Source organism: Ciona robusta, chromosome 11 (assembly GCF_009617815.1).
Source record: "Ciona robusta chromosome 11, ASM961781v2".
NCBI lineage: Eukaryota > Metazoa > Chordata > Ascidiacea > Phlebobranchia > Cionidae > Ciona > Ciona robusta.
The window spans coordinates 2,665,433-2,689,230 of record NC_143245.1 but is presented as its reverse complement, the minus strand read 5'-3'; the positions used below and the strand labels follow the sequence as shown (position 1 = coordinate 2,689,230).

Here is a 23,798-nt window from a genome sequence, read left to right as displayed (position 1 = left end):
CACATTTGTTGATGATATTCTGCTTTATCATGTTTGAACACCACACAAAATGAACACAGATTGAAATAAAAGAGGGTGCTAGTAAAGAGTCTCCCCCCCACCTTATTTGCTAACCACTAACCCCTATAACCACTAACTCCTATAACCACTATCCGCCTAATCATCAACACCTAACCTCCTAACCTAGGGGTTAGCAAATAAGGTGGGGGGAAGACTCTTCACTAGCACCCAAAAATAAATTGCACTTTAAGTGCGAGCCTAGCTTTTAAAACAGGAACATCTTTAATAGAATATAACTTTATTAATCTAAGGGTTTAAGAATTAATTTTAGGACTAGGCTAATGTTCAAACAAACAATTTTCTGTTTCAAATTGTATTATTTTACCAAGAATTTAGTTTAAAATTAAACTGTATAAAAACATACAGCAGAACAGTGTGAAAAACAGTCGACTGACACAATACCTTACATTTCTCTTGTTTTTGCCACTTTTCATGGCATCTACAGGCAGTTTCCGTAATACCATTTTACCAACAAGTTTCTCTCTTCTAATGATTTTTTAGCAAGCAAATGAGAAAATGTTCTTAATGCAGACCCAGGTCTTTTTTAGCAAGTTAATATAAGAAATAAAGTCGTGGTCCATCAATACACTGTGCATAATTTATTAATATCTTGTTTCACTTTACAATTTTAACAAAACTAGAAGTAAATAATTATATTACCACAATGATGTAGCTAAAAAAGTGTTTAAAAAAACAAGTTAAGGTTTAACAACTAATCTCTTTGAAAAGAATCAAAGTAAGAACCTAAAACAAAAGTTTTGGAGTTTGGAATTGGGCTCAGCAATGGATGATATCTATGGCTTGGTCTTGTGCCTAGTTGAATAGTAGGCATTGCGGGATCACTGTTTCCCCTGTAAATTATACCGCATAAATAAAATTGTAAAAATCCTGGTTTTATTATGCTTTATATATGCCTATTAACTAATTTGATTTTGGGATATTTTGTAATAATTAAAATATTCAAAAAATGTAAACTTACATTTGCTTATAACTTTCGAATGATGTCATGCAGCTTTAATACAGGAATCATGCGGTGATTTTCACTTGAAAAGTTAGTGACCTTATTAGTTCACACAGCAGAAAAGTTACTGAGTCAAACATGGAAATGTACATGCCAACTGTATGGAACTGTCCCAAAACATACAACTACTTTTAAAACATACTGTTGATCCATTTCACCTAGATAGTATATTTTAAGCCATTTAACACAATTCATGTTTAAATACAAATCACCAGTGGTCTATATATTGAATATATTTTACACAATGTAACAGATGCCAGAAATTTATTAAATTAATTATCTGACTGATTATTAGTTGGAACACTTAAAATGTACATAAACAAACAGTAACTCAGTTTTTTTGCAACTGCAAGCAGAAAATGTGTATCATAATATAGTTTTGGTCTGGGTTACTTGATCAGTAACTAAACATAGCTAAAGAGACAAAAAAGAAAATAGTAAAAAAATAAAAACTGAAACGAAAACCCGTTATCAGTCGTTAGCTGTGACTTAATAAAATAGGAATCTTTTGCACTTCATACACGCAACACTGATTGTAGATTTTCGCAGTGTCAAAGAGAGAACAATCATTCTGCCAAGTCATGCATTGTCTGTTGAAAGTTACCATGCCTTAAAGCAGTGCTGTCATATAACCGATCATGCGGTATTGGCCGATTAGCACCAGCCCTGCGAGGGTGCGATGAATATGACCTTTGAATTTGAACCTGAAGTCGTTTCAACAATCCCATGATACCATTGTCACTAAAATCTGGTCGCAGTTCTGGATCATACGACCATGCAGCCATCACAATATCCTAAGACACAGAAATAGTTATCAGTAATAAAATATATGTGCTACATAGTAACAAGCACGATACGCAAATTTTTAATTTTTAAAAGAAACGTTCCAACTTCCATGTTTTGTTTGCTTACAACCCAGAATAAAGAAAATCTCTGTTTTTTTTTCTCCAAAATTTAGGCGTGTCTGATTCCGAAACAAATAACAAAGCATTATTTTGACCATAAAGACCAATGTTTGTGCAGTGCAAATACGGTTACTTGAAAACGGTTCGGGCGGAAAATTTTGGCTGTTTAAAATGTATGCAGGAAGAAATTATTCTTGTGCATCTCTAGTACTTAGTATATAATGCCCACAAAAAGCCACTAAAAACACCATAATGATAATAAACGTAATTAAGAGTAAACTTTCTTCTTTTTAATCTAGTATAGAAGGCATAACAGTATTGTCTTACTTTAACATCTTTTCCACCTTGAAGTTGACTTAGATTTTGTTTTTTCCCGCAACTTGCTTGCCAAATAATTGATTCAGCTGGAGATCCTTGGAATGGCCATGCTCCAGACAATAATTCATACCACACTGTTCTGTCGAAATAATGCTATAAATGTTAACAGTTCTACAGATACTATTCACTATATAAAAGTATCTGATAAAAAATGTATGAATGAATCAAAACGTTATTAAAATGTACTTGATTTTACATAAACACAATGTACAGAATAAGCAAAATGCATGTAACATGATTTATCCTCGCATAGTGGAAAACGACAGTCGTTATAACACAGATATTCTATACACCTCGTGCCTGCTTATGACTTACATGAATGTAACACAATTTAGACAGCCCATTAGAGACCACGGGGTTGGAGCAATTGCCCTGTTTTGCCCAGAAACACGGCTACAACGGTAGCAGCAACAAACCTAGAACCCCTAACCTCTGGAATAGAGGCAGACGCGGTAACCACTTTGCCACAGCGCCGGACAAAACAAGTTTAATGGTAAACTGGTAAGTCATACTTTTCCGTAACATAATAAATGATTGTTGTTTTATTACTTACCCAAATGCATAGATATCAGATTGTTCTGTGTATGGTAACGAAGATATAACATCATCTCCCTCACTGCAGGGAAAACGAAGTGCTTTAATTACTTCTGGTGCGAGGTAACATAACCAACCATCGGGTATTGCAAGGGTTCCTTCTTTTGAACTGCATTGTTAAATTGAATATGAAAGTTATTTCTTGTTTCGGGATAGTTGCACATTCAAAAAATTAAAACTTTGGTACCATTTTAAAGTGCAACTAAAAAAACTTATCCAGTTTTAAAGAGATTTGTTTTTGCCAATAACTAGCGTAAACACAGTTTCTATAAAAATTTAACATACTGAAATATTTTATTTTCATTTTAACCTTTATTCCTCTTTTTTAAGTTTGGATTTTAATTTCTATTTTACTTTATTAATTATTAATTATGAAATTTATAAAAAAATTAATCAAAAAATGAAATGGATTTTAATTTGTTTAACGAAAAGCAGCTAGATCAGGGCTAGAATGACAGAAAAAAATACAGTTATTTTGGAATTTTGGTGTATACATGAATTAGCAAACCTATGTCAAAGTCAAATAAATGACACTTCATTTATCAATATTTACATACCCTTTGTTGCCACCTGACACAGCGTGTAAACCAACAAGTCCGAAATCAGTAATTACGACGCGCTTGCCATCAACGAAAATATTTTTCGATTTCAAATCTTTGTGGATTATGTTTTTGGAATGTAAGTAGCCCATTCCCTAAAAACAGAGTTTAAAATTAGATATCTTTATTATAGTAGGGTGGGAAAGATGGGACACTTTATTATTCCATTTTTTGTCTCATTTGGTAGTAGACAAAGGATACTTACATAATTACAAAATTTTATTACCGTATCCTCTCCTATAGAGCATTGTTAATTGTTTAAAACACGATTAAAATATATATATATATTATGTGCTAAAGGTGTCCCATTTTCCCCCCTCTTCTATATTGTTATCCAACTGTCTATCTAATTAAACCAAATATTACCTGAACAATATGCTGTGCAATGACCTTTGCTCGATTTATAGAGACCGGATTCGATTTTCCACTTCGTATATAATTATACAAAGAGTAACCCCGGCAAAATCCCGTCACAATAGCAAGGTGTGGGGGGTTCATGCACGACCCCATGAATAATTCCAGGTTTTCGTGCCGAACTTTTTTATAAATCATCACCTGAATGATTGAATGAATGAATGTAACTTGCTTTATCCTCGCGTGGCTGGGAAATGACAGTCGTTATAATACGGTGTTCTGTTTCATACACCTTGTGACAGTTTATGGATGCAATGTATGTAACTTTGTCGGTGATTCTATTTTTGTTTCACCCATTAATTCATAAATGTATATTTATTTTTAAAAGTGTTAAAAAAACAAAAAAATTAGAGAAATGTTACTTAGAAAAAGGAAAAAAAATACAGAAAAACCAACTTCTTGTTTAAAAGCTTGTAATTTATCTTCATCATTGATATTAATATGAATCTCCCTGATGGCAACTTCTCCATGCCAGTGACCACGATGTACAACTCCTACTCTACCATGACCGATGATTTCAGATTTCTTTAATTCACTGTATGGTATGTCCCATTCCTCTGGCAAAGACTGTTTAAGAAATTATAGTTAAAAGGTTTGGCGAACCACTGTTGTAAACCGGAAATACTAAATTAAAAACAACATAAATGGTTAAGGTTTTTGCTGCTTAGCAATCAAAAAAAAAATTTTTTTAATACCAAAGCAAACTGTAACGATCTGGTGTTACGAAAAACGGTTAAAATTTATGGAAAAGGAACTTAATTCCGTACTTTCGTAGTAAAGGAACCTTACTGAGTTACTGTATTTCTTCAAACAAGAATTGTACAAATCAATCAGAACTGGATCAGGGTCAGATTCGCAGAATTTATTACCGAGCACAATACTTACATTTCCTTGCTGAAAAATGTTGGCTCTGACATTTGTTTCGTCCAAAACTTCAGGTTCAGTGATAGTGTCTTCTTTATCGGAGTCAACATTTTCTATGGTTGCGTTCGAGATCTCGGGTTCGGGAATAATCGTTCGATCCGTATCTACGAAACTTGATGGACGAGACGATGTCATCGATGAAGAACCACTCGGAAGGTAGAACTCATGAGGGGGGTTGCCGGGACAAACTAGAGGGTTAAAAACTTAAGTTTATTTGATGTTTTGGTAAAGTGGTTACTTGACTGCCTTTACCCTAGACTAGAGGTTAATGGTTCACTGCTACCATTGTAGGCGTATGTGTCCTTGGGCAAGACACTTACCGACAATTGCTCCAACCCTGTGTTCAATAATAGGTGGTGCAAGTTGTCAGCCATACAGAAAAACAATTAGCCAAAAAGTTACATACGTGGTAACTCGTAAGCAGGTACGAGATGTATGAAACAGAACATCTGTGTTATAACGACTGTCATTTTTCCAAAAATAAAGCAAATTACATTTATGTTTGTTCATTTCTTATACAAATCTGTCTTGGTATTTAGAATATTTTAACTAAGTAATTTCTGGATAGAGAATACAACAACTATTAGCGGAATGTAATATGATATATATATATATTGATAACATATAGTATTAGTGTTTAATTGTAGTATAATTTTACACAGCCAGTGTTTTTTCAATTGGACACACTACGCTTGACAAATACATTTACTTAAAAATACATCTTTCTATTACCTCCAACAGCTAACTGCATTTTGTTTTTTTCTGACTCATTCTGTTGCACAAGAGATGAGCTATGGGGCAACGTATCTGATCGTTTTCTTTGGCAAGGAGTGAGTGGTGCAGATGGTGGAACCTCATCTATTATTATTTAAATAAATTGAGTTAACTGTGCATTTAAAAATAACATCTATTATTTATACAAATTTAGGTTAAAGTATTTTGTATAAAAGTGCACATTAAAAAACCCCACCAACTAAAAAAGGTGCACAGTTAAAAATAACACTAACCCCCAAAAATATGCGGTTAAAAATAAGACTAACCAAGAATATGCTCGGTGCTTTTATTTCTTTTCAACTTGGTCACTTTTCCAACTTTGGCAAACAATGCTTTAACACTCTTAAAGGCGGATTTAGGAGTTTTTGGTGTACGTGGAGATTGCACAGCAATAGCTGCGATTTCTCGGTCTCTAGACCACATCTCGTGGTTACACGGAGTGGCCGGCGTCATTGGTGTTCTATGTACAGTACAAATATGTAAATGCGAAACATGATCTCAAAAATGTACAGTCATGAGAATTACTATTAGTGTTTTTATACATTGTGTTTTTACTTTTAATGAAAATGAAAGGGTTATAACTTAATATAAGTAATAACTATTTTAACAGTGTATAGGCTTTAGGTTAGTAGGTTTAGCTCTTAGCTTAATTAAGAATTGTTATAATAACTGTTCTATTTGTTTATAATTAAGTGCTTTGCAATAGATTCTCACCGTGGTGATAATGGCGATGGACCTGTGGTGTTACCTATGTGACCTTCTGGTGAAACAGTTGTTGAGCTACGACGTGAAGCTGTTTTAAAGTGAAAGAAATTTAGTTTGAAATAAGATGGGAAACCTTTAGCACATAATATCTAAATATCCTTATTGTGTTTTAAACAAGTAAAAATGGTCTATGGGAGTCGTGAGGATACAGTTTTATAATTTTTTTAAATGTTCTTTGTTTTCTATCTGAACTTATGCACATATACTTAAAATTGTGAAACGAAGGTTTAACTATAAAAAAGGTAACCTTTGACTTTAAGTAACTGATGTTTTCTCAACTGTCAAAATTTGTGTATACCAACTGCAGTATCTAAAAACACCACTGCACATTCAAATCTCAATTTTCATTATACCTGATCTTGATATGTGGATATAGTTTGGCATATCCCCTTCATTTAAGATGAGATTTCCAGGTCTGGGCTTATTTTTCTTTCCTGGCCGTGAGGGAATCAGTCGTGAGGAAGTTGGAGGAAGGGTTGTGATTGAAGATAAACTGTGGTTGGATGCTGACATTGTGCTGTCCAAAGTAACATTCGAAGCCACTCGGTTCGTAAACTGTGATGAAGATATGAGGAAATGTATGCATCCAGTGGCGCAGCAGCCAGGGGGGTTTAGGGGGTTGCAACACCCCCCCCCCCCCTCTTATAAACCCCCCCATAAAAAAAATATAATAATAAATAAATTTTTTGATTAAAATTCCCCCATTTTTTTCTGGCTGCACCACTGTATGCATCATAGGCCAAAACATTTTAGATGCAGAAAATATATAAGTGAATGTATTGGAAACTGGAACTAAGGCCAAAACTGTTTAGCATGCAGGGGAGGCAGGGATAGTTAGACCTGCATTCTTTTAAAACAAATTTGATACTAATGTTTACAGATTAAAGCAGTGCAGCCAGTTCAGGGTAGGCCTGCTTAAATTGCCATCAAGGTTTGGCTCCAATGTACTGTATAAACTAATAGGTCAAAAAGTCTGCACGCAAAGCAAAGTAAATTTCCAGATAAACTTACTAAATAGCCTAAATAATCATTTAATTATGCTTTTCCTTACATGCCATTCAGATGACTTTGATGGCTTTAGTTGGTTGAATGGTGGCAGCAACGAGTTGCTTAAACTTGATTTAACTGGACGACCAAGTGAAGTTCCTGCTCCTGTTGATAAAACTCTATCCCTGTTCATTGACTTAGTAGCACTCGTGGACAACGAACTGTTGCTATGTACAGAATAATGTAAAAGTTTGTGAGGAGTTCCAGGCGTTACTGGAGGTGTATTAACAGAAGGCGTGCCTTGGCCAGTGGACACTGGTATTGCAAACAACTTTGATGCATGTGGTGTAGGGGAAGGGGGGTTACGGAAACCGGACTCAGAATCCAAAGAACTCCGGGAACCAAAACTTAAGTGGGAAGGACTTGGTGGCGTGCGACATGAGCTACTGGTTGACGGCATATGTTGCTTGCCACCTGTAACATATACTGGCATGTCCGTTATTGAAGCATCGGTATTGGTTCGCACACGATGTGTATTGTTACGATGATCACAATGTAAGGAATCCGAACTTTCTGAGCCGTGTCTAGATGCATCAGTGCTGATATCTCCAGAACCTTAACACAGTATTACATCAATATTTGTCTGGTGCAATGCCACAATGGTTAGCACGCCTGCCTGTAACCTAGAGGTTTTGGGTTAAAGGCTCGTCACTGCTAATGGGTTGTTTAAATTGTCAGCCATACATAAAACAAAATAAATTCACCAACAAAGTTACATACGGGTAATTCGTAAGTTGGCATGAGGTGTGTGAAACAAAACATCTGTGTAATAACGACAGTCACTACTCCGCCACATTCATTTAACATACATTCAATAGGCCTACTTAATACTTTGAAACAAAACTTACCATTTTCCATGAGCTGTTTATGATTGCTTAGGTTCTCATTAAAGTCATGTTCATCGCAACCTGTTCTAGGAAACACATCTCCGTTATCAATCGGTTTTGACCATGAATCCCAATATAAATCAGCATGGTCCAAATTCTTCATTTGATTTTGAAGATCTGTTATTTAATAAAATTTAATAAAACAGATTAGAACAAGGAATCAAACATTTTTATTATAAACAATGACTAAAATTATAAACAATGACCAATTCTAAAAATCAACAAACATAATTCCAAATTCTTCATTTGATTTCGAAGATCTGTTTTAATAAAACATACTGAAACAAAGAATCAAACATTTTTATTATAAACAATGGCCAATTCTGAAAATCAACACATATGATTTTAGTTTTTTTTACAACACCCATGACAGAACCTGTAAACCTACCTTGGAATTTTCTCAATTGTTTCAAAGATGAAATGAGTTTCCGATCATCTTCAGAATTTCCTCCAATTTCCATGACAATATTTTGCAACTGGCGGTCGGAAAGATTAAGCAGAATCTCCACAGAGCTTCGTTGTAACTTAAGCCCCTATGATAAAAAGGAGTTTTTTCATTTCTTATAACACTAAGGTACGCCAATCATGGTATAAAAGGGGGTGTTTTAGTGAAAAAAATATAGGTTTTATTTGATTTTCACACGGTTTAGTTTTTCAACTTTTGTTAGGTAATACATTAATTAAGCATTACAATTACATTTGTTTTATAACAATTTTGCATAACGGACAGTAGCAATCAAGTAAAGAAAACGGTAACGATTGCTGTAATAAATGTTCCCATAAAATCCCATGAACACTGTGTTTTTGTCCAGTCTATTCACACAATAAAGCAAGTGTAAAATGGAAGAAATTTGCAAAAAATATCAGGTAATATTGTTTTGCAATAATCATATATATATATATATATATATAAAAAAATATATACATATAAATATTTTGCAATAATCATATATATATATATATATATAGGCCAATTAAAGCAGGTGTAAAATAGAAGTAATTTGAAGAAATATCAGGTAATTTTGTTTTGCAATAATCATATATTATATAGATATGCACAAATGCAACTCAAATTCTGCCTGTTCTTTGGGGCAGTGCTAGCTACTTTAACAACGATGGATCAAAAATGTTTTACCTGTTCCAAAGCATGAATGCCAAATGTTTAAAGTGACGATTTTCAATATTGTCAAATATATACAGCCAATGAAACAACTAGCATAAGAAGATTAGAGTGAAGTGAAGTAAACTTACATCAGCAAGTAATGAACTCACACCAACTACAGTCAACCATTTTGAAAGTGAAGGATAATCATGAAACTCGCTGGAACGTTTCCCCCTGTATCTACTTTTAGTATCAAGTTGTTGGCAGAAGTGTTTTATCAATTTACCCTGAAAAACACAAAGCAAATTTTAAAAATTTGACACAGCGTTTTATGCTGCACAAAATTGATAGGCTATCAAACCTAAACTATGGCCCAGTATAAAGTAGCATTTACTGTGTTGTTGGCTACAGCTGAATGCAAACAAAAAAAAACGCAGCCTTGTACACCAGTTAACATTAGTGTTACTTGTAACTAGTAACTACGATACTCAACCGCAAGTCAATATTCAAATTGATGTATAGCTGGTATAAAGTAGCAGTAAGTATAAGAGAGAGTGTAAAGTTAATGTAATAACAAGATTAAATCTTATGCATATACATATAAAGGGACAATAAGAATTATAAGGAAATATTTATCAAATAATCCATTGATTAAATCGTCATACACATTAACATTTATATATACATTGATAAAAAGGACAGTAAGAGTTACAGGTTGAAATAACCCATTGATTAAATCATAATACATACTCGTAGGTTGTATGACCTGGTCATTAGAACATAAAAGTTGTATGATCATTTGAAAGTTAAAAATGGTGCTGGTGTCACAATAATATCATGTATCATAAAACAAATAGCTAACCTCTAGCCGGCGAATTTCTTGAAGCGTAAATTCATTTAAACCAAGACCACGAAACTCTACCAGTTGAGTGGCCATAATGTCAATCATGCTTTGTATATTTGCCAATTGCTTCAATGCAACATCGCTTGGCAGAGAAATGTTGTCCCTTTTTCCACTTTCTGTAAAAATAAGCAGTTTTTTAATATTACTGAAAAAGGAATTCTGAGATTTTAATTCTAAATAGGCCCACTGTTTATGAATAATGTTTAAGGTTTAACATTGTAGAAAGAAAGTAGCCTTTTCCTGTACAAATAATTCTGTATCGGGTTCAAAATAAAGATATGAAGTTAAAGTTGTAAAGTAATAATACCAAAACTTATTATTCTATCCTATGCATGATTATCTAATGTGAATTTGGTTGATAATAACATGTCAACATCCTTTTGTAATAACAATGAGCCAACAATGTTATATACAAAGCACTGGCCACTTTCTAAATTACAATGTTTTTATGTGTAAAATAAATGTAATGAGCCCAATTAACAGCAGTAATAAACAAATTAATCTTTTGCACAGGTAGCGCTGCCTTCTATTTATAATGTTGCCATCAGTCAAGTAGAATGGTTGTTATGAAATAGTAGGGATTGACGCTTGGTATTATTACATCATACCATGCACTGTTGACCTGTTAGTTAATTGCAACATAATAGGAATTCACACATAACATTGTTTATATGTGTCATAATAGGGATTGACTTGCTCATTATTTAGCCCACTGGAGCTTAAAAACAGTTTGAGTGTTTACTTTTTCACATTTGTGATAAAAGGATTGTCACAACTACCATATAAACTTATACACGCAGAATAAAATATTACATTTTAGTACTTACTGCTACTGCAGATTTTTTAATGCTTTGGTTGTATTTTCGAAAAGTGTGTGACACCACTGTTATTAAAAAAACTTTAAAACTTATCGAATGTTAAACTTATCAAACCCTAATGCAGAGTTGGCATTTGTTCCTTTGTTTGCAGTGACCAAGGGGTTTGGGTACATGTCACCAAACAGTAAGGTTCATTGGGTACGATGAACTCATACTAAACTAATACTGATTGACGTATGTGTCTTTGGGCAAAACACAATAATTTGGGAAAAAAAATTGTGCACATTTTTTTTGTGCACAAGTTTCAGTCTATGGCATCCATTGTGCCAAAGCGAATAAAATCCAGAACATAATCAAGGACTGAGTTGTGAATGGAGTTCTGGGCGAAGTCACAATGGTCTCATAAACAACATACATTAGCGCTTGGGGTCATAGCCTATAGGCGTCAAACATGACCAGACAGGCTAGGCAAAAGCCTATGATTGAACCTTAAGCAGTGTTATGAAACAACTTTTGGTTGGATTACATTGTATCAGCCCTGGAGACTCACGTCGGCAATCGGCAATTGCCGACGGTTTTGCCGACGCATTTGGACAAACCGTCGGCAGTTTATATTTTCATATTGCACACGCGAAATTGCAAAAACTACTGGCGATAAAAGCTAAAAGTGAGGTATATAATACATATAGTAGTCGTACATAGCAAATGAAGTCAGGCACACCGATTTCCTAACGCACCTGCGCGTTGACTATGACGTCATTAATGTTCCTGTATACGTACGGCGCATGCGTTTTTTTCGGCGGGAATTGGTAACACGACCTTTCTCACAGCTGTGTGTAAAATAAATGTAATTTGCGGTAATAAATAGCCTAGATATGTTCCAGAAGTAGCACTGCTGTATATTTAGGATGTTTTCCTCAGCCAAGCGGCATGTTTATTACGAAATAGTAAGGATTCACACGTCGATTCATTGCATCATAATAGCGATTGTTTGACCTGGCAATTGATTACGACATAATAGCAATACATACGCTGATTATTTGCGTCATAATAACGATTGTCCCCTTGATTATTTAGCCAGCAGGAGCTTGAAAACAGGTTGGATATTTGCCTTTATACATATGATATGCGATCAAGTAAAGGATTGATACGTTTGCAATAAATACTTCGTCCTGGGCTATGCAGCAGACAAAGTTGGTAATGTTTCGTGAATTTGGTGTTAACAATAGGAATGTGTTGAAGTTGTAAAAGCTCAGGTTCGCCGAGCGCCGAGATTCAACCAAAAGCTTGGCACGAGCTTATGAGGTCATCAAGGAGAAAGGCGTACGAGAATACGTTCCTTTTTGGACGAAAGCGTCGCTAATTAAAATCATTTAGAACACGTGGTTTGCAGTGAAAGAGAAGACGTAATGCAGCTAAAAAAGTTTAGGATACGAAACATTGGGCGCTCGTGTTATTCGATACCGACTGTAATTCGACACAGGCAAGTTCGCGTTGACGCTGCGATTCGTGACGTCACGCCCGGCCACGCGTCTTTTAAATCCTCGGCTGGTGTCTTTTAAAACAACTGACTTATTAATGAAATGCCATTGTGTAGCAAATAATCATTGTGTCCTAAATACCTAACATGTAGAAATAAAATAACTTGATAAAAAACAAGAGCAACAGGCCGGCGATTATATTTTTGCATCAATAGGCTACTCTTGTGTCAGGGAAGTACAAGATTAACTTCTTTTGCGTACACTTTTTCAAACTTTCTAACTTTTCATGCGAATTGTTTTGAGTAACCTTGGTTGGACCGTGAAAAAAAAACATTGACTTTGTCAAAGAATTCTGTTATATATTAAAAAGCTGCTGCGTACGGCGTACTGTGTTAGTGTTGAAAATAAACTTTAAAAATGTACGAAAACATACTTTGTAACCAAAATTAATCTGACTTACACAAGATTTACAATTTATTATGTCATAATAGCGATATGTTACATCACAGTAGTGATACGTTACGTTTGATACCTCACAGTGCAATTTTTCGCACTGTTTTGTGCTAGTAAAAACCTTAACCCCTGAAAAAGGCATAATCTATAACGTAGATATCAAACGTAGTAATACGAATTCTATGACATAATGACTTAATCATCTATAACTTTTGTTTAAATTGTGACTGCTTATATGGTGTGACATCGCAAGTTTCGCACATTTGTAAAGGTAATTTTAAACACAAATGCCTCACTTTTTTTACAGATAAAACCATACAGCATCAGTAAGCCCCCAAAAATACATTTAAAGACCACAAATTTTACTGATCACCAAGCTAATGGATTAGGATGCAAAACACTGAAGTTCATAAATATCTTAAACATAATAAAATTAATTTTGCACACAGAAAGGGGGGTTAAACTAAATTTTTATGTTTCCATAGAATACCAGTGCTTTTAATTCTGTTACCTTTTGAATCTGTCATGATTGAGATGTAATTAAGAAATCAATTTTCATATCTTTAAAAATCGCACAACAGTAATTCCCAGCATCGTTCCAACTATCCGTATACTACTTAACCACACACAACAACAAAAATCTGTAAATATAAATCATTTATTGCATAAATAATGTATAAATGACCTTATATTTAGACTGTAAACGGGAATTTAGAACCAAGGTGATCCTAGAATACAGATATTCTAGCGGCCATTTTCGATACCTTCTACTGGTACCACTAACCTAAAATTTGGACACTGTACTAACTAGACCCCAGCGGTACCGATTCTAAAATAAAAAATTTAAAATTCGAAAAAATATTAATTATGAATATTAATATTCGTCATAAAAACATATTTATAGAATTTTCTCCCGATCCAGCTTCGAATATGTTACAGCGCTAAGTAATACCTAAAATATGAAACATTATTTTCTTTAAAAAAGTGCGGGGATAGATGTTAAATATAAAAAAGTATGATCATAACTTGAATCATATAAATATTATATTTTCAATTTTTTTTGCGAAAATATAACTTACGCATACATCTATGTAGGTCACTAGCATGTTATCCCCATCGAAAAAAAAAAATAATTTCAACTTTTTTTTATAACTGAATATTAATATTCGTCATAAAAACATATTTATAGAATTTTCTCCCGATCCAGCTTCGAATATGTTATAGCGCTACGTAATACCTAAAAAATGAAACATCATTTTCTTCACAAAAGTGCGGGGAAGGGTTCAGAATACAGACAAGTATGAGGGTCATAACCCGAATCATACAAGTATTAAATTTTAAAATATTTCGGCGAAAATATAACTTACGCATACATCTATGTAGGTCACTCACATGTTATCCCCATCGAAAAAAAAATTAATTTCAACTTTTTTTTATAACTGAATATTAATATTCGTCATAAAAATATATTTATAGAATTTTCTCCCGATCCAGCTTCGAATATGTTATAGCGCTACGTAATACCTAAAAAATGAAACATCATTTTCTTCACAAAAGTGCGGGGAAGGGTTCAGAATACAAACAAGTATGAGGGTCATAACCCGAATCATACAAGTATTAAATTTTAAAATATTTCGGCGAAAATATAACTTACGCATACATCTATGTAGGTCACTAGCATGTTATCCCCATCGAAAAAATAATTAATTTAATTTTTTTTTTAAATTTGAATATTAATATTCGTCATAAAAATATATTTATGGAATTTTCTCCCGATCCAGCTTTGAATATGTTATAGCGCCACGAAATACCTAAAAAATGAAATATCGTTTTCTTCAAAAAAGTGCGGGGATGGATGTTAAATATTGTGGAGAGTATTAATTACACGAATTTCGTGTTTATATATTTTATTTGCACGAACGCAAAAATAGTACATATTAATCCACATAAATGTTTTTATAACAAAATTATAACAGTAAATATAAGAATATTGATATACCTAGTGAGGCTAAAAGTATCGGCGTTAAATGGTTTTGTATCAATTGCTCTGACTAATTTGTTTACTACCTATGATAACTATGTGTTTTCAGTTATATTCTACAGGAATCCGACGATGATCAACGAACAGACAACGAGGAGATCACTAAATGTTTGGTCACTATTCCTCACTTTTTACTCTTCTATTAATTCTGCATCGTATCAGTTTGCAGAATAGTAGAAGAGTAAAGTGTTTGGATTACAACTGCACAAAACTCCTCTCTGGTGGACCTTGCCAACAACGTTAAAACTAAATTCTATAAATATATTTTTATGACGAATATTAATATTCAGTTATAAAAAAAAGTTGAAATTATTTTTTTTTTTCGATGGGGATAACATGTGAGTGACCTACATAGATGTATGCGTAAGTTATATTTTCGCCGAAATATTTTAAAATTTAATACTTGTATGATTCGGGTTATGACCCTCATACTTGTTTGTATTCTGAACCCTTCCCCGGAATTTGGTGAAGAAAATAATGTTTCATATTTTAGGTATCACTTAGCGCTATAACATATTCGAAGCTGGATCGGGAGAAAATTCTATAAATATGTTTTTATGACGAATATTAATATTCAGTTATAAAAAAAAGTTGAAATTATTTTTTTTTTTCGATGGGGATAACATGCTAGTGACCTACATAGATGTATGCGTAAGTTATATTTTCGCAAAAAAAATTGAAAATATAATATTTATATGATTCAAGTTATGATCATACTTTTTTATATTTAACATCTATCCCCGCACTTTTTTAAAGAAAATAATGTTTCATATTTTAGGTATTACTTAGCGCTGTAACATATTCGAAGCTGGATCGGGAGAAAATTCTATAAATATGTTTTTATGACGAATATTAATATTCATAATTAATATTTTTTCGAATTTTAAATTTTTTATTTTAGAATCGGTACCGCTGGGGTCTAGTTAGTACAGTGTCCAAATTTTAGGTTAGTGGTACCAGTAGAAGGTATCGAAAATGGCCGCTAGAATATCTGTATTCTAGGATCACCTTGGTGAATTTAGAACTTCAGACAAAGCCAAGATGATTTCCGTGTATAGTATACAAAGTGGCAATTTTAGCGACCATTTTTGATACTTTCTTTTGGTCTCTATTATAACATTTAAATCCCCACTAACTGGACCATGCTGATCCCGTTTGTGAAAAAATTGTGAAGGAGGAATATTTTATTTGCCGTATAAGTATATTTATATATACATTCTTTTAACGCAACTCTTTTGGATACGTTGCAGCACACAACTAATGGAAGGTACTAACACATCTACATCTCTAACACCGTAACATCAGGTAGAGCATAATTTTCATCAGATACGTACCAATCAATGGAAAATTCGGCGTTAGGATATATTGATTGTCACTGTCACCTTTCTTGTACCGAATTTAATGTTGACCGTCATAAGGTAATTGAACGAGCAAAAGCTGCAAATGTTCAAGCAATTATCATTGTTACGGAGTTTGGAGATGAGTTTGACAAAACATTGCAGCTCTGCAGTGACTACAGAGGTTTCTTATTTCCAAGCTTAGGAATTCATCCATTGCAAATGGTAAGTAACACTTTTAAAGTTGAAACTATAGTTTGTAAACAAATCTGCACCTCAAATATATTTTTAATTGAAACAAGAAAGTAGATTGCAAACAAAAACACGTTTTTAAACCAAAACGCTTAACTTAAATAAAATGAACAATGCTTTGAATGAACATTCACTGTTACCTATGAAAAAATAATAAATGTGTTTTGGTCTACAGAATGAAACTGACTCCAACCAACGCAGCTGTCGATCATCTGATCTTACTCCAAGATTATCTGATATTCGACTAAATGCTCAACATCTGGTTGGGGTGGGTGAAGTTGGTTTGGACTTCACTCCGCGTTTCATTAAGTGCGCTCAAGATAAAGATGATCAAAGAGAGGTTTTTAAAACACAGGTAAACTGCCTGTAGAACTTAAATTTAATGTGTTCTGCTTTTAAATTCAAGTGCTTTTCTGACACACTATTAGTCAAATAAAAGAATATTTTGATTGATAATATATTTTTTTAGATTCAACTTGCAAAAGAATTGGATTTACCATTGTAAGTTTTTACTAGTCAGATATTCTTTCTAGTAACGTGGTTGGCACACTGTGCTATTGCACTTTGTTGCACTGTTGAAATTTAAACTGGACTGTATTTACAAGTTCAGAAACATTGTTAAAAAGGCACCAAGGAATCAAGAATCTTTTTTAGTTTAATGCTTAATAATAGTATAAATCTACCATTAAATATATTGTGAATATTGGGTTTTAGCCTTAAACGAACTCTTTTTTTACAGAAATGTTCACTCTCGTTCTGCTGGTCGCCCAGCAATAGAATTGCTTCGAACAGAAGGTGCAGTTAACGTATGCATGCACGCTTTCGATGGTAGAACTTCTGTAGCAATGGAAGGCGTCAAACTTGGTTATTATTTCTCAATTCCTCCATGTATTGCAAGGAGTGTACAAGTACTGTGAATTTGTTTTATTTACAGAATAAATTTACTGGACCTCATCATATTTAAAGCATTAGCTCAAGTGAATCAGTTTCTGCTATAGTGTTTTAACTAAACTTAAATAAAAAATATTAAACTTAGATAAAAAATATAAATGTTAGATTTTATTTTGTTCTCATTACCCAAAAAAGCACTAATGAATAGGTTAGTATGTTTTCTTATAATAATGTTAGTAGAAGCTAATTAAAATAGCATATACTGGTATTAAGAAGTTTGTTTACTTCAAGATCAACTTTAGATTAAGTCCCCATTTTTACCTGTTAAATATCTTAGCATTATTGGAAATATATTATTATTTTTTTCGCTAATAATTAAAATACTAGTTTACATGAATAGTTAGGTTAATTATTAAATAATTGGGTTGAATGAAAAAAACTACATCTTGTTTGCTTTAGCCTATTATATTCCCATTATAAAGACCCACACTTCCTGTTGTAAGAAGCATATATTTCATAATTCAGTATTTTTAGATGCAAAAATTAGCAAAAGCTGTTCCACTCGAAAATTTGTTGCTTGAGACCGATTCCCCAGCATTGAGTCCGATAAAGCAGGTTGATATTTTAGTTTATAAACAGTAAAACTACACTTTTTGTTCGTAATAAAGTAGAGTGGGGTAATATGGCCCATGTTTTCCCCTTTCTTTTCTGATTTGGTAAATAATATTTCTGATTTAATGGTGAATATTATCAAAGTTTTATTACCATAGCTTCAAGAATCTAAAATACTAATTTGTTCAAAATACGATAAGGAAATATGAAATTTAGGTGCTAAAATATCCCATATTACCCCACAGACCAAAAACTTTGGAGTTGTGGATGATTCATTTAATTTAATATTTCTTAAAGTATTGTTGCTTGTGTAAAATGTTGAATTATTGAGAATACCTTTTTATTATTTTGAAAGGGAAAAAAAGTCTTAACTCTTTTATAGAGCCCGACCGATATTGCTTTTTTCGAACCGATACCGATACCGATATTTTGTAAATTTCAGTTGCCGATAACCGATATTTTAGTGCACCTAAAAAACTTGACTGAATAAAACGGAAAAATCTGATATAGCTAATAAAAATCAACTAACAGACTTAATTATTATTATTAATTAGTTATTAGTGAACTTGTAATTACTTAATTGGTTAATTTGTAATTTTTTCAAATAAATTTTACCTCCATTCCATTAAACAAACATTATATTTATCAGCTAATGCAGTTTATTTGTGTATCACGTTGACGCGTAAAGACGCGTAAGTGACCTAAAGTAACCTCGACGTTACACGCGCCTGATAAACATGACATGCGGTGGGTGCGTGATCAGACGCTTTGACCTAGTTTAATACGTTAGATTTTTACGAACGAGTTGAATTAGGTATACGAGTGAGTTTACGTTTATAAACAAGGTATCGCTCTACATTAATTCTTACGTACGCACGTTGCTGGCCGTCTGGTTACTTAGCGCCGATAATATCGGCCGTTTTTTGCCCTTGCCGATAATCGGTAAATCACCAAAAATGCGGCCGATATATCGGCTAACCGATAATCGGTCGTGCTCTACTCTTTTATTTGCATTATGTAGTCTGTTAAAGTGTTAATTTACAGGAAAGAAATGAACCATGTAACATTCACATTTCATGTGAATATATTTCAAAAATAAAGGGAATTTCTACAGAAGATGTTATGAAAGCAACTTACAAGAACGCTAGGAAACTTTTTTCAAGATTGAGAATTTTATGAAGTGCTGTTAAAACACAACTAAAATTAAATTAATTTTCACCTGGCACACATATTTTCATAATTTCTGGCACCATGGTAGTTATTGCCAGCAAAGTTACATGCGTTATGTGGTAACTGAGCAGGCATGAGGTGTATAAAATAAGGCATTTTGTTATAATAATGAGGCAAATGTCTTTTTTTTTGTCATATTATTTTCTGGTGCCCAGGTAATTTTCACCCACGAAGTTACATAAGTGATAACCAAGGTGGCGTGGGGTGTATAAATAAACACTGTTTTATGATAAAGACTGTCATTGCCCTGTGCCTGCCATGCAAAGATATATAAGTTAAATTCATTCTTTCACCTGTTAAAAATTGTTTAGATTACCATATTGGTGGGAAATTGGTGTCGGGTAAATATTGAAGCGTTTGCTTCTGGCTTAAATTGTGAATTCAAAAACTAGAGTACCAAAGATAACAGATATGAATTTTGAAATACATCAGCAACTAAAGGATAAATATTTGATATGAGTGTATGTGGGTTACCATCACAACATATCTATACATTGTTGATTATTTCATACCACTTCTTTTACCCTACCTAATGCAAAAAAAATTGTTTAGGTGTTTCAAGTGTTTAGGACTATATTGGAAACTAAAAATAGGCAAATGGAAGAAAATCCAAAAACTAATGTAAAAACTGACATGCTAATGAAAATTGAATTAGTAAACTTGTGGCAAACCACGAAAACGCTTAGATCCATGATCCAAAGCTGTCAAAATATGGTTCATTCGGAAGCAGCAAAGATTGAAAAAGAATGCTTGGATAAGATTAAGGATTTAGAAGATAAAAGAGTCAAAGCTGATCTCAAAACTATCCAGGTAGATTTTTTGGCTGTTATTTTTTTTGTTATACCCATATTTGTTTAACCATTTTTTTCATGTTTTTTTACCCAAAAACTTTTACAATAACAACATTAAAGAAATATTTTATTAAGTATTTTTTATTAGTTGTAAGCAAGTTATACTTAGTGGTGTAACTTATTTTCAGTAAAAAAAGAAATTTATTCTCTGAAATTGTGTAAAAGTATTATTGCTCAATAAATTGTACTGGTCACACTTTATTATGTTGTTAGGTGACCGAGGAAATGAACCTGTTAGAAACATACAATAAGAAGCTACTTGGAGAAAAATCTGCTTTGAAGTTACAATGTCAGCAACAGGAACAGGACTGCAGAGATTTGGCAAACCAGCTCATTGAAGCAGAAACTAAATTAGAAGCATTTAAAGAAAGGTCTTTTTACTTTATTATTGCAAAGAGCAAACTAAACTTTTCTTTTTTACAATTCTTACAAAAAAACAGTAACAAAAAAATAGACTGATTATCATATGCGTTCAGTTTAAAACACATAAATTGAGATTTTTCTTCTTTTTTTCCTAGTGGGTAAAATGGGCAGAATACCCATATCCACTAAGAATTCTTTATTTTGATTGTTTGTTTTGAAAACTTTATTAACATAAACTTAAAATTCTTATTACAGAAATGTAGAACTGGAAAACCAACTAAAAACTACCGTTTTGGAAAATTTAAATCTACGGCATCGCGTCTCAGAACTTGAGGGTCATTTTGAGGCCCTGGTATGTGAGAAAGAGCAGCATAGAAATAGTATTCTTGCAATGAAGGAAGAAAAATGCGACTTAGAAATTGCTATAGCTGAGAATGATGTTTATGGACAAGCACTGCAAGAGCATGTGGATGAATTGGAAGTATGTATAATGTATATAAAGAATAAATATCTATATACAATATGTTTTATTTAAGATATTTTTAAATATTACAGGGTGGTAAATTATTCCTTTGTAACAAAGTGTAAGAATTTAGTTTGTTTGACCAAGTAGGTAAAGTTGTAGTCCTGGGTTATGCTTGCTAAACATCTATTTACAGATGACTTGTAGGCTAAGGCATTAAACCTAAATTTTGACCTTTTTAAAAAAAAACATTTGTAATATATTAAGGAAATTTGTACAACATTACGCGATCAAAGAGAAGAACAAAGCAATTATTTCATACAACGAGAAGTTGCATTCAAATCTAGTTATGAGAGGCGATTGGATGAAGAAATGAACGAAAAGTTAAACTTGAATCAAACGATATCTTCCCTGCAGCAACAAGTTGAAAAATTAAGGTTTAAAATGTTGTCTTTGTTATACATCAGTAAAATATGTGGTACTTAGGAGGTTAGGTTGTGCTATTCACATGCATTTTAAAGTTTTTAATCATTATGCCGCAAATACAGATATGTTTTATGATATGTTAGTTAAATTTAAAATAAAGTACATATTATTTTATTTAATTGGATATATATTTCCTAATTACTTAAAATTTAAAAAAAAAAACAAGGTATAAATATATATAATATAACAAAATAACTTATTCGTTATTTTACACATTCTTTTCCAAAACTTTGTTTGCAATTGCAGTGTTGAAGTAAGCCTTATGGAGGAAAATAAATGTTCTTGGTGCGATGAAAAGAAACTACTCATACAACAGAAAAATGAATTTGAAGCAAAATGCAAATCTATTGAGGAAGATTTAAAACTTGAAAAAGATACAGTTTCAATGCTTTCTTCCAAGTGAGTCAGGATAAATATATAAGAACATGTTTATTGATACTTTTTAACCTTTTTGTTTTAATTTAACCCTATGCTACAAAGTGACTGAAGAAATGAATGTCGCTTATTTATCCTTATAAATTTGGAAGTTATAACTTCCAATGGCCTGTTACAGGTTATGATGTATGCAAATTTGTGTCTGAGAAAACAGCGTAGGCAACTTTTCATATTTCAGTGACTTATTTTGTAGCAGCAATTCTTTGTTTTGTTATCAAAATGTTAAGATTGTTAGTAAAACTGTCAAATTTAATATTCTTAATAGTTGATATAGTTTTAAAAGTTTACAAAAACATGGTGTTATGATTTTGGATAACCCCCCACAAAAATTTTCCTTTGTATTTAAGGAACTCGGAGCTTGCCCTTGCTCTCACAGATTCCAAACATGAATTGGGAAGATTAGCGGGAGATACTCTGAACAAATCATTGACCGAAAATACATTCAATGAAATTGAAGATCTTGTTACAGCTTGTTATGAAAAGAAAAAAAGGTTGTTAACAGAGATGGCAATGGAAAGTGAAAGTGAAATGGCAAAACGGGTATGTATATATTCAAAGTATATAATCAGATTATTAATATAAGTAGATTAGGCTCTAAAACCTCTCTTAAAAGCTTTAGTGATGTTTATTATAAACAACATGTTCAAATTTAAATCTTAAGACTATTTAAATAATTTTAACTTTAAAATTGAATCTAAAGTATAGAAAGGTGAAACAACCCAGTTTATATTAGGGTTAGGGACAATCTATTTTTTTGACTATTTTTTTGGAACCATTCATAATTTTGAAATAAGATATTTTATCAACATTCTATACCTTTTGCATGTTTGAAACGACGTTGTATTTCTTTTGCATGTTTGAAACGACGTTGTATTCTATGAAATGGAAGCATAATTATCCGGCCTTGAACCCATATTCCCCGGGTTTGAGCGGTCTAAACGCTGTGCCAGTGACAAACATATAATAATAATATTGTTCAAATATAGCTGCTTGAATGTGAAAGAAATCTTTCCGAAGAGAAAAGTAAACGAAAAGAATGCGAAGAAAAATTGCAAGAAACAGAAGCTCAACTTGATGCTGCTAATAGAAATGTCAAAGCAATGATTACAATGAGAACAACACATATGAAAAATATAGCTCGATCCAAGATTGTCAAAGCTCAAAAAGACGCATTAAACACATCACTGGATTTAAATTCTTTTATAAACATTGAAAACAAAGAAAATCCAGTTTTAACAACTTCTCAAACCATTGATCAGTTAACCCCGGGGATGATGGAAACAACCAACAGCGGTTCCTGGCGAACTGGAATATTAACAGGTTCACAATTCGAAAAACTCAACCAGGTCAATAACAAAGCATTGGAAAAGCTGAAACGAATGTCGCTTTGTTAATGAACTGGTACCTAAGTTTTTTGTGCAATTTGAAAAAAGTATTATACACAGTCATATTAAAGTATTTATTTATTTGTTGTAAATGATCTGCAGTTCATTTAAGTATTGCTGCTTAACGGGTTTCTATAGCTGATCAATAGTGCAGGTTTTTAAGAGATTGTTTATACCACAAGGTTTTAGTTTCTTAGTTGTTATGGTTTAATTTCTTTCATAGTTATGTTATGTCTATCTTATTAAAGCATATGGCTTTCCATTTACCCTGGTGCAACAGGGTAAATGGAAAGAAACAACGTAGTTTAGACGCTCAGTTAAAACAA

General features: G+C 32.8%; 3 protein-coding genes across 3 annotated transcripts; 2 read left to right on the top strand and 1 right to left on the bottom strand.

Moving 5' to 3' along the window:
- Positions 1–644: 644 nt before the first annotated feature.
- On the bottom strand, positions 645–13,811 carry LOC149727835 (uncharacterized). Its single transcript, XM_089888815.1, has 18 exons — positions 13,638–13,811; positions 10,333–10,490; positions 9,620–9,757; positions 8,757–8,901; positions 8,330–8,485; positions 7,486–8,036; positions 6,788–6,989; positions 6,384–6,462; positions 5,936–6,129; positions 5,628–5,753; positions 4,857–5,083; positions 4,368–4,538; positions 3,924–4,112; positions 3,516–3,652; positions 2,918–3,067; positions 2,314–2,443; positions 1,772–1,875; positions 645–911 (listed from the first exon to the last, which is right to left on the bottom strand). Exons 1-18 carry the CDS (start codon positions 13,651–13,653, stop codon positions 773–775), a joined length of 3,012 nt encoding a protein of 1,003 aa, XP_089744941.1. The 5' UTR covers positions 13,654–13,811; the 3' UTR covers positions 645–772.
- Positions 13,812–16,283: 2,472 nt separating this feature from the next.
- LOC149727834 (deoxyribonuclease TATDN3-like) lies at positions 16,284–20,041 on the top strand. Its single transcript, XM_089888826.1, has 6 exons — positions 16,284–16,729; positions 16,932–17,111; positions 17,226–17,257; positions 17,496–17,664; positions 18,182–18,262; positions 19,304–20,041. The coding sequence occupies exons 1-6, from the start codon at positions 16,508–16,510 to the stop codon at positions 19,436–19,438; spliced, it is 819 nt and encodes a 272-aa protein (XP_089744952.1). The 5' UTR covers positions 16,284–16,507; the 3' UTR covers positions 19,439–20,041.
- A 4-nt stretch (positions 20,042–20,045) lies between these two features.
- Positions 20,046–23,564, top strand: LOC149727833 (uncharacterized). Its single transcript, XM_089888821.1, has 7 exons — positions 20,046–20,299; positions 20,554–20,711; positions 20,959–21,184; positions 21,434–21,603; positions 21,899–22,051; positions 22,435–22,627; positions 23,074–23,564. Exons 1-7 carry the CDS (start codon positions 20,087–20,089, stop codon positions 23,479–23,481), a joined length of 1,521 nt encoding a protein of 506 aa, XP_089744947.1. The 5' UTR covers positions 20,046–20,086; the 3' UTR covers positions 23,482–23,564.
- The last annotated feature ends 234 nt before the right edge of the window (positions 23,565–23,798 follow it).

Excerpts from the sequence above, each read along its gene's own strand:
- LOC149727833 (XM_089888821.1), top strand. The coding sequence starts at position 20,087 with ATGGAAGAAAATCCAAAAACTAATGTAAAAACTGACATGCTAATGAAA. Across the intron at positions 21,185-21,433 it reads AGCATGTGGATGAATTGGAA|GAAATTTGTACAACATTACG; the intron begins GTATGTATAATG and ends TAATATATTAAG. Across the intron at positions 22,052-22,434 it reads GTTTCAATGCTTTCTTCCAA|GAACTCGGAGCTTGCCCTTG; the intron begins GTGAGTCAGGAT and ends TTTGTATTTAAG.
- LOC149727835 (XM_089888815.1), bottom strand. Across the intron at positions 3,653-3,923 it reads TTGCACAGCATATTGTTCAG|GGAATGGGCTACTTACATTC; the intron begins GTAATATTTGGT and ends CTCTGTTTTTAG. Across the intron at positions 912-1,771 it reads CTTCAGGTTCAAATTCAAAG|GGGAAACAGTGATCCCGCAA; the intron begins GTCATATTCATC and ends TATAATTTACAG.
- LOC149727834 (XM_089888826.1), top strand. The coding sequence starts at position 16,508 with ATGGAAAATTCGGCGTTAGGATATATTGATTGTCACTGTCACCTTTCT. Across the intron at positions 16,730-16,931 it reads GAATTCATCCATTGCAAATG|AATGAAACTGACTCCAACCA; the intron begins GTAAGTAACACT and ends TTTGGTCTACAG. Across the intron at positions 18,263-19,303 it reads CATTGAGTCCGATAAAGCAG|GAAAGAAATGAACCATGTAA; the intron begins GTTGATATTTTA and ends GTTAATTTACAG.